The sequence below is a fragment of the Sander vitreus genome, chromosome 13 (genome assembly GCF_031162955.1).
Source record: "Sander vitreus isolate 19-12246 chromosome 13, sanVit1, whole genome shotgun sequence".
Lineage (NCBI taxonomy): Eukaryota > Metazoa > Chordata > Actinopteri > Perciformes > Percidae > Sander > Sander vitreus.
The window spans coordinates 18876521-18887675 of record NC_135867.1 but is presented as its reverse complement, the minus strand read 5'-3'; the positions used below and the strand labels follow the sequence as shown (position 1 = coordinate 18887675).

The window sequence follows — 11155 nt, the reverse complement described above, 5'->3', positions numbered from 1 at the left end:
ACTGAAATATTTCAGCTATGGTGTAATCACTTGACAAAATAATCCTAACTCAGGTTCATGCACTATTTAAAACTACTATTTTTAAGCCTTCAAGGTAAAGTATGAATTTTCATGCTTTAGTGTAGGATCATATTTTAGGCTATACTACCTGTTCATGACCTGTAAGTATTTTGTCAAAGTATTTTTTGAAGTAAAGTATTCAACTTTAACCCCATAATAGCAATGTTGTTGTTTCTGTTGGTGCTGTGGCCCAGGGGTCCATACAGTTTTCATATTCTTGCATACCTATGCAAGTTATATGAAAACAAGTATGCATACTGTGGTGAAACAAAACATTTCACTTGACATTCTGCTCACACAAAAAAAGAACAATTTGGCTACAATATTTTTTTTGTGATTGGAAACTTTTTATTGGTTTTAAACATTAGTACAGGTTACCAGTGACGAATAAGAAGCATGAAAATATTCCTCACACAACTAAACAAACATAGGGCAACTCATGCATCAGTGCATGCATACACAATATATGCACATTAGACACCAGATAAGACCACTCTAACTTGGCTACAATATTTTGAAGAAAAAAAAGATGTTTTGCTAACTTGATCAATAATCAAGTTTCCCACCACAGTCCCCACGTTGCTCCCCATGACTCACTTACCCCTCCCTAAACATCTCACAGCAGGTAGGGAGGAAGTGCTGCATTTGCGCCCTGCCTCCCTGTCCTTCACCTCACCGCCCACCGGCCTGTTTCTTTATCGTCATCGCTGATGTCTCCCTGCTGCTGTGTCACACTCGGTTAACACCGACCGAACTTCTTCAACTGCCACTAAAACTACAGCAACATGGTGTAGTTTTTAGAGGACTCTCCCATGTAAAATATGGATTAAACAGCGACGTATAAAGCAGTGAAGCACCACCTGTGCCGGGGAGGAAATGCAGGACGAAAGCGGCAAAGCAGCACTCGGGAGCCCCGCTGAAACAAGTGCAACCACAGCGCAAGTAGGAGTGGAGGTTTGTTTTTCTGGCTCTTCGCCACACACCAAACATATCACTCACTCTGTGTGGATTTAAGACTAATGTTAGACACTAAAAGCAACGTGGGACCCCTTTACGAACGATTTAAGTTTACCTCTGGGCTCCCAGAGGTGTGCTTTTCGTGTCAGGACAGCTAACACTAGATTAGATGAAGCAGTCTTACCTGAACGTCCAGTATTACGCGAACCTCAGGCTTGTCTTGTCACTGTAGACAGGAGATAAAACCGGCCGGTCGGTGTACTTACTCAACAGATGTGTTTGCCCAGATTTTTCTCAAGTTTTTACACCATTTAGTGATGTTACATTTGGTTATTAAGCATTATCAAAGCACGTTGGCATTACCCGAGGTCTATGTATAGGCTAATTCTGACCAATAGCAGTCTATTTGCCATTTTTCTACAATATTCCGATTTTTTTCCTTTAGCCCTATTAATTTAGTGGTCTTTTTCAGCAATTATAGAAAGTCCTCAGTTCTCATTTATTCAGAGCTGCAACGATCAGTTGATGGACAGAAAAAGATTTATATAGTGATTATTTGTTGCATTAATTTTTCAAGCATTACCAAACATGACCTAGTTGCAGCTTCTTTGTAGAGATGTAATGCTTCTTGTATTTTTTTATTTTATTTACAAATGATCTTTCACCTCATGGTGATGAATAACGTTTCTAGCATAGCTTTTGATGCTGTTCATTGAATATTTCAGGCCTCTTGGCTTACTTTAGGCACTGCAATTAGTTACCCCATCATATCAACAAAACCACATTGTGTACTACCTCAACTTCCTGGGTCCTACTTTGATGTCTCTATATTTTATATTATTCTCTTTGTGCATGACTTGGCGATACAAGAAATCTCAGAAAGACATTACACTTGCCTCAAAACTTGAGCATCATTTTAATGAAACTGTGGTTATTCTATTTGTGTCATTGGAATAATTGATGAATTGTTCATCTTTTAACACACAACAATGACAGTAACTGCACAAAGCAGAAGCCCTGCTGTTATCTGAATCAAACTTCCTCCCTGCAACCTGACATGCGAAAATAGTTCCTCTCTTGTTGAGAGATGAATGGCCTGCAGGAAGGAAGAGGAAGAAATAGTCCAGTTAGTGGTATTAACACCTCATGAGTTCGACAGGATAAGATAATAAGATAATCTACAGTCTGTGACCAGCAAATGATTTGTGTGTTTACTTGGTAATGTACTTAAACTATAATGAATTATTAGAATTGCCATTGATTCATTTTCTGCTGCTTGAATAATTGACCAATTATTATATGGACTCTTCTATATAATCCACATACAAACAACTACCTTGTCATGTAAAAGCAAATGGAATGGGTACATTTTAGAATTTAGTTGTTATCTGTATTAATGCATACGTTCTCTCTGACCCTTTAAAATGTGATTTTATTTTTGCTAGAGTTCAGTAGACTTGAACGGGCATGCTGTCACTCAAAATGGCCACAATTCGACAACTATGCCTGCACCACAGCCACAGTTTGACTCCCAAGCCCAGAGTCCTGCACCCACTCCAGCTCCAATTATCCCAAGGGAACAGTGGGGAGGGAAGTACGAGTTCCTGCTCTCTTGTATTGGATACTGTGTGGGACTGGGGAACGTGTGGCGGTTCCCGTACCTTTGTTATCGCAATGGAGGAGGTGAGCGTTCTACAAGCGTGTTCCCTGCCCTCTGACGTCTCAAATGCTTTCAGTGCCTGGGTGTATTGTATGTCTATAATGATTTGTTACACCCATTTGGGCAAGAGGCCCTCTTAGCCCTGCCCTTGGGTTTGCTCTACCCTCCTAATCATGCTGGCTTTTCCACAGCTCTCCATGGCAGCCTTTGGTACTGGGAGCTAGAACACAAAACATTTACTTAATCCTATACATTTTCCTTGATTACACACCAAACACAAAGTCTGCCTGTCTAACCCAGCCTACTGAAATCAAACATGGTGGAGCTTGACTAACAGTAAAGCAGAATAACATCGGTCTGTGAAGCTGACAGAGATCGTATAAGTTAACCTGTCTCGACAAGCCGTCTACATGTAGCTGCGCAAAACAAGTAATTGCAGTGGATTTCTCCCCCAGCACCACTCTTCTTCAAACTGGCCTCATTCTATTTTTCACAGGTGTGTTTCTCATCCCCTACTTCATTATGCTCTTTGTTACGGGTGTTCCATTGTTCCTCATGGAGCTAAGTTTAGGCCAGTACGGAGCAGCTGGCCCCATCACAGTGTGGAAATGCTGCCCTCTGCTCAAAGGTAAGGACCTCGTATATCATGCTTTTTAGCCCTGTATTTACACACATGCATACACTGTAATTCAGTGACACAACCTTAAAACTTTTTAGAGATAATTATGTCAGGGCCGTGACTCAATGTAATTAGTTAGACAGTGCTCAATAGTATAGAAATATCATCATAGTTGTATATTAATTTTCCAGGAATCTTGAGCATCCAGTTTGAACCATGCTTAATGATTTGAGTACACAGCATCTCAAGTTGACATCAAAATGCCTGTGTCACCACCAGTCAGTCCAGACAAACATAGTCAAGGAAAATAGCTGGCTGACTCGCATCAGTTTGCCACCTCACTAATATATGTCATGTAGCTAACCCTAAAAATTCCTTTAGAGGCTCTGCAACTCAGTTGCTAAATATAAACATCTGATAAAGAAACCTGCAGGAACTCTCTTAAAATAGAGCCAGCAAGCAGGTTTTCATCATAGAAATAGTTTTTATTTTAAACTGCAAATGCCAGCAGCAGGTTGGCATGCTGAATTATGAAATGTTATTATAGTTGACATTGAGTTCCTCGAAGTATTACAAAAGGAGTTTTGGTTAACAAGCAGAACATAGTCTGGAATGCTGTTTTCAAGGTGTGATACACTCTGAGGTGTCCATTGAATATATATATATATATTTTTTTTTGGCGAGTCCAACTGCCACTTTTACAACAGGGGGTTTATAGCTTCCTGTATATTGAAATGATCTAACCGATATCTTATAATGTATCTTTTCACAATAGTGTGTATCCTGTTTTTTTCTGAGATACTTATAGCTGTGTCTCTTCTTGTAGGTATTGGCATTGGGATGCTGTGTGTGTCCATGCTGGTGTGTCTCTACTATAACGTCATTATAGCATGGACGTTTTACTACCTGGGAAGCTCGTTACAGAGCCCTCTGCCCTGGTCCTGTGACGCTGTAGCCAATGTAGGTCTCTGTGGAAACAGCACCACTGGCAATAGCTCCACTGGTAAAGGCCTCAGCCCCACAGAAAAATTCTGGAAGTAAGTTTGTCTTTCTTATTTGTAAAAAAAATAAAAATAAAAAAATAAAATCAAGCCTGCTCTACAAATGTATACAAGCTGTTTTGAAATATTTGGAGACTTAAACATTGTTTAAATACTTTTTTTCAACAAACACAAGTTCTCTTCAAACTGGTTAAACTGTCACCGTTCAGCTAATGACTCAGGGCTTTGTGGCAACACCTTTATATGATGCCAGGAAATACAATTCATTATACTGTTTAACATCTACATAACACATAAGACTTCCAATTTCCCAATATAAATCCTTGTGATTTTTTTTTATAACAACAGATGTTAGGCGTTATGACTGTAATACTTTACAAGTTAAGGCTCACAGTTACTCCTTACCTCTATGAATACATTCTGCATGAAACGCTGTATGGGGATGTTTTGTACATGTTGAAGAAGCTGTTATTCAGCCACAATGCCTCAATGACAGCTTACTGTCTGCTTCAAGTAAAATTAAGGGTTTATTGATATACAGCAAACAAACCAAAGGGTTCAGACTGAGGCGAGATACAATATCTAGGTCAGTTTGTTGACCCCATCACTAGAGCCTACTCTCAAAAAGCATGGCAGGCATTCAGAGGCATTGAGAGGCCATTTCTCTGGTGAACTCTGCCCTTAGTGAATTTTCCCATCCCCACTCCCCACTGCTGCTGACTGATGTGTGCTCTGCTGCATATACTTTTTAATTGCTCTGCTGGAAAAGAATACAGTTCATTGAATTGAATTGAGAAAAGCCATCTAGAAAAACACGCTGGAAATATCACTACACCATAACCTTTAAGAAGACAATAGGATATCATGAAGGACTTATGACATGCGACAATCACACTCTAACAGAGAGCACAGAGAGAATTTATAACTGTTCATGCAAAATGGATAAAGCAATTATAAGCATTTGTGATACTTGACATTATAATAAAGTATTAAAAGCACAATGAAGTATTGTGCTCTTATGTGTAATGCCCTCTGGACTAAAATGTTGCCCAATTTACAAATCCTCTTAGATTTTTAGTGATGTAAAACATAAATATACAAAATAAACAGTATGAATAAAGATCTTTTTCTTCACACAGTCCTTAACAGATCCAGTCTTATGGCTGTGCCGTGTTTATTTTGCATCAGTTAATGCGTAAAAAGTGTGGCAATAGGTTTGGTAAGAGGCATGCTGTTTTATACGTTTGTGTGTGTGTCTTGTAGTGAGCAAGTGCTGGGTGTAGTCCTCAGTGAGGGCCTTAACGACCCGGGCCCTGTCCGGTGGCCCCTGGCCCTGTGCCTGCTGGCTGCCTGGATCATCATCTTCCTGTGTATGCTCAAGGGCATCCGCAGCTCTGGCAAGGTAAAGCAACACAATGTTTTTATTGTCAGCTCCCCAATAAAACACACACACACACACACACACACACACACACACACACACACACACACACACACACACACACAATCCTGCCTATGTCTTGTCTAATGTGTCTGTGCTGTCTCTTATTTCAGGTGGTTTATGTAACAGCTACCTTCCCATACTTTGTGCTCATTGTTTTGATCATCAGAGGTGCTACACTGGAGGGCTCTCTTCAGGGCATTGCTTTCTACCTCACACCAGACTGGAGCCGATTAGCTAATGCACAGGTACTTCTGATGGTACACACAAAAATATCTAGATATCTTCTTTGTTTAAGGCATATTTTTGTCTGATACATTGCAGGTGTGGAACGATGCAGCTTCACAGGTCTTCTACTCCTTAGGTATTGGAGTTGGAGGGCTGCTTTCTATGGCCTCTTACAATAAGTTTGACAACAATGTCATCAGGTGAGTTTGTGCTTTGTACAATGTACTCTGTTGTTGCGGTCATGATGGGTTCAGTCTTTTGATTGTGATTCTTTTGATTTCAGGGACACTTTGATTATCACCACAGGAAACTGCAGCACCAGCTTCTTTGCGGGATTTGCTATATTCTCAATCCTTGGTCACATGGCATGGAAGAAGGGAGTGCCTGTGGGAGAGGTGGCAGATACAGGTAGTTACTGTGCTCATTTTGTTTAGTAACCCTGTGCATCTTCTTTAAATCAGATGTCCAGATAAATAAATAAATAAATAAAGCATTTTGAGCAAATTCGGAATCTTAAAACTACGTGTGAGACTGAAAATTGTGTTAGTGGTATATGTGTGTATTTCTGTAATTTTTGTGTATTTATTTCTGAATGTAACTTAAGGGCCACTTCTTTGTGTAAAGTGAACTCTATTACACAGCAGTTAGATTGTTTTTTTTGTTTTAAATCAACTTATATTAATACTGCATTTTGCATTAAACTTCAGTATTATGCATATAGTGCCTTCTTGAACTTGATGTATTCTTATTTGCCTTCAGGTCCTGGGTTGGCCTTCGTTGCTTACCCAGAGGCCCTTGCTCTGCTGCCAGGCTCGGTGTTCTGGTCCATTTTGTTCTTCCTCATGCTCTTTATGCTGGGGATCGATACGCTGGTAAGGCCACACATTACACAAAGATATGAGCAGAAATAAAGATGTACAAGTCCTCCTCCGTATGTTTGATACCTTCTGCTCTGCTTCTTCACAGTTTGGCAACATGGAAGGCATCACTACAGCCGTGCTGGATGAGTTTCCACACCTCAGAGCAAACACGCTGCACAAGTCCTTGTTCTTGGGCACTCTGTGTTTTTGCTTCTACCTGATGGGTCTCCTGTTAGTGACTAATGTAAGTGTGTTTAACTGTAGTAATTGATAAATGTGGCTGCAAGTGCATCTTATTTGTGATCAGACTCACATTTGCCATGTCGACTGTGTCTTCGTAGGGAGGGATTTACTGGTTCACTCTCATTGACTCCTTCAGCACTAGTTTCGGCCTCATCATCATCACCCTCTTCATGTGCATTGGCATCTCCTTCTTCTACGGTAGCCCATCACACATCTAACCTTCACTCCTCTAACACCGCATCATTCCTCCATATGAGTTTCAGTCATCCAGGACATGTGATGTATAGCAAGTTGTAAATATCTTGGTTGTTCCAGGGTTCCTAACCTACATCTCCTAATTAACTTTTCTATTAGGAGTCAACCAGTTTTGTCAGGACATTATTGATATGATCCGCCACTGTCCCCCCTGGTGTACCAAAGTGCTGCTTTACTTCAAAGCATGCTGGGTTTTCTGCACTCCGTTTCTTCTGCTGGTGAGTAAAAACATCAGCATTAGTATTAATATTTGTTGTTAGTAGACGCAGGCACAATGTGACATCAGCATTGGTTATCCAAAATGAATATGCCTGTCAGAATCTATCTATCTATCTATTAAACTTCAGCTGCCTTATGTCTGATGTCTTTCCTGAAATCCAAATGCACTGAAGTTGATAGGTTCTATATAATGTTTTTCGTGGTTATTTTGCCAAATTAAGAATTACTAGTGCAGTGCCCGTTGAAAATGTGCCTGTTTGGAACAGGCCGATTGCTTGGCCTGTGGTATTGCTGCTTGTAGAATTCATCAAAACCAAATTGTACCCCAAAATTACTTACAGAAGGACCCCAAACCACTTCATATGCAACTCCCCTGTATACCCTACTACTGACTTACTGATTTACCTGACAGAGAACGTTGCAGATTCAGAATGTTATCACAAAATATCACAATGACAATGTGGAGTAATTAGACATTAGCCAATGAGATGACAATGAGAGCGGCAAAAGCCAATGTGTGCTTCTTTTACCGATATATATATTTAACGATCTCTTTTGCATTTTTAATCCAAACAACCTCAAACTTGGCACTGCACTTACTCGTGCCCGTAGCAAGACACCTGTTGAAATCCATCGGACTCCAACGGTTCGAGAGATATGCGCATAACACACACACACACACACACACACACACACACACACACACACACACACACACACACAGACAGACAGACAGACAGACGTTCCTGCAATTTATAGATAGATGACAATATCACAGCATGACTTTCACTGCCAGCTGAAATGTTATTGCTGAGCTAAAGCTCATAATAAATAAATATATATATATATATATATATATATATATATATATATATATATATATATATATATATACACACACACACACAGTATTGTTGGTTTGCATCAGTTGCACAATCCATGTTACGTCACTCCCTCTAATATTTCTGCCACTCTTGTCACCTGAAGCAGAATTACCATTTACTGTAGGGCTACTTGATATAGAAATGATGCACTTACAGTCAAAAGGTAATTCGATGAGGGGTGAGACACTATGCTATCCCATTATATGACTAAAGATTTTATCATAAACTGAGGGAGAACAAAGTATAATAACTTAATTACCAACTGCTCCAAAAGTTCCAGAAAGGAAACTAAAATAACATCACTACTTTGAAAAGTGGCCAACTGTGCTAAAATCTTCACAACAGCAGTTGTGAATAATTTAAGAGGAAAAACTGACATTCAATCTGAGTCCCCCCTGTAGCATTTCTCTGCTGGCCTTCTTCTGTTGCCATTGTGGCTTTATTGTTTGGATGACACATTCCTCTGCTCACTTTGTGCTTTTTCCCTTGCGACTGTAGTTCATCCTGACCTACATCTTCATTGAGATGTACAGAACACCACTCAAATACGGGTCCTATGTGTATCCACTGTGGGGTAAAGCGCTGGGAGTGTGCATGGGCGCTACCTGCTGTCTACAGATCCCCATCTGGGCCATTGTGGCCATCAGCAAGGAAACTGGAACACTGAAAGAAGTCAGTATAGGCACTTTGTCATTCTGTCACTGTGAGGTCCGGTTACACCTCTGCAATGATCTCACTAACTGTAGAGCTCGGACTGCCACTGCTGTATCGGTTTCAATATACAACATTGGTAGATGAAAGGCCTTTGCAGAAAGGTTTATGACTGTCTCTTGCTTCTCTTTTGCAGCGTTTTCAGAAATCAATTCGACCTCTGAATTCCTGGAGGGTGAACAACTTGGACAGCACCGCGAGAGTTGAGGAGCACATGGAGGCCGAGAGGGTTGAGGCTCCGTTCACCGTCACACTCACAGACATGGACTTCACTGCGATGACCTGGGAGGAGGGAAGCCAGGCATGACAGCACGGAGAGCAGTGATGAAAGCACAGTGATGAGCAAATTACGTTGTCAAGAGAAAGAGAAATGTATTATTTTCTGTTAATGTGTGTTATCCGCCCCAGCTAGGCTCTGGTGGGTGTATCTGAACAGACTGTGTGTCCTGCAGGGCAGTGTGGATTATTGCTTTATTTATATTTTTTATGTATATTTCAATTGTATTTTTAACTTCTTTTTTTTTTTTACATTGTGTAGAGGTACAGTTGCAGTTGTAAAATAGAAGAGCTGAAATAGACTTACAACTTGACATTTGGATGATGATCTAGCAGGGTGATCTTATTTATTGTCATAGTAGTGTAGTGTAATGTAATGAATTTCCACCGACAGCAGTCAACAGCAGCTGAGAGGCCAGCTTTTTTATCTTTCTACCTCCTTTTAGGAGGAGGGACAAAAAGTGCAGTGAGTTTTGACTGTTACCTTCAAGAACCGCTGATGGACCTGGAGAGGTGACCACAAATCCTCAGCCTGCCAGAATGAATGCTGCATGGAATCAGAAATACTTTTAATCCAATTTACTTTTTAAAAGAATAATTGCTAGAATTACTGCTAGAATAAATAAATACATTTAAAAGAAGAACTTGCCAAATGAACTATTAAGTACTGTACATGTGTCCATATGCCTTGTCTGATCATCTGCATTTCAAATTGCCAGTTCTTGCAGAAAATGTAGCAATCAGTTCACTTTGCTCAGAGTACATTGATATCACAATTACAACTACATTCTATACTAGCATTGTAGAATTTGTGGGGACTAACTATCATTTTTTAATCTTTAGTCAGTAGGTATCTGTCTGCACACATAGGTTTTTAGTTTTTTATGTTTACTGGAACTTGGCTTTGACAGTTCTCCTAGTCGATTTCCCCTCTGCTATTTATTAGCCCTCCTGGTAATTGTATCATAGTTTAATGTAATCTCTGGAGAGGCACTCATAGGCTAAATGTATTATCCCCTTGAGGACATGAATATTGTCATTGTATCAATCTTGCTTACATTTCTCTGATTTGAGGGCTTGCTTAGAGAAGACATCACAATCAATTGTTTGAAAGTTATTTATTGGAAAATTGGCCATTCTGCTAAATTTAGGTTAGACTTATTTTACAAACATTTTTTACTAGACCATTTGCTAGGTAAGCCCAATGACAAAACTAATGGACATAAAGGAAATAATAATGTGATGAATTACAAAAAGATCTGACCTAGATGAGACAGCTCACTTGGACACATCAGTTGTGTGTTTATCTTTTGAAGTGGCCGACTGAAATAAACTTTCCCAGATAAATAACATTTGTTAACCATTCTACTGGCACTTATCTCCCAGAGGACTGGCGTTTTATATTTTCATGAACGTCCAAAGATTTAATTCCCCACCGGTTTCCAGGCAGTTTAATCTTAAACTGTTTTTATGGGTGTGTGCTCTCTATTGTGTCCTGTTGCACATAAGCAGATGATGATAGATACAAGAAATCTGTCAGATCTGCAATGTCTGCATTCTTAAAACCCTTTCAATCACATCAAACTTTTAGTGCGTTAGAATAACGGTAATTTTCTCTCAGCATCTTTCAAGCAGGATCTCTACTTTTAAACATTTGATTAAGAACGTTTGATTTTCTTTTGTTAAAAGATTGTACATATGTCATGCCATTAAAACTAATTTTAACACATCTTATTGCTTT

At 39.7% G+C, this 11155-nt stretch overlaps 1 protein-coding gene across 2 annotated transcripts; it reads left to right on the top strand.

The window, feature by feature from the left end:
- Nucleotides 1-727: 727 nt before the first annotated feature.
- slc6a7 (solute carrier family 6 member 7) lies at nucleotides 728-11148 on the top strand. Of its 2 annotated transcripts, none has more exons than XM_078265766.1 (14): nucleotides 728-1002; nucleotides 2463-2700; nucleotides 3174-3305; nucleotides 4123-4333; nucleotides 5561-5699; nucleotides 5852-5986; nucleotides 6063-6166; nucleotides 6250-6374; nucleotides 6726-6838; nucleotides 6933-7070; nucleotides 7168-7267; nucleotides 7424-7542; nucleotides 8926-9099; nucleotides 9275-11148. In XM_078265766.1, exons 1-14 carry the CDS (start codon nucleotides 937-939, stop codon nucleotides 9443-9445), a joined length of 1965 nt encoding a protein of 654 aa, XP_078121892.1. In that variant the 5' UTR covers nucleotides 728-936; the 3' UTR covers nucleotides 9446-11148. The 2 variants fall into 2 exon arrangements, with proteins under 2 accessions (XP_078121892.1, XP_078121891.1); XM_078265765.1 differs by having other exon boundaries at nucleotides 729-1014.
- Nucleotides 11149-11155: the final 7 nt, after the last annotated feature.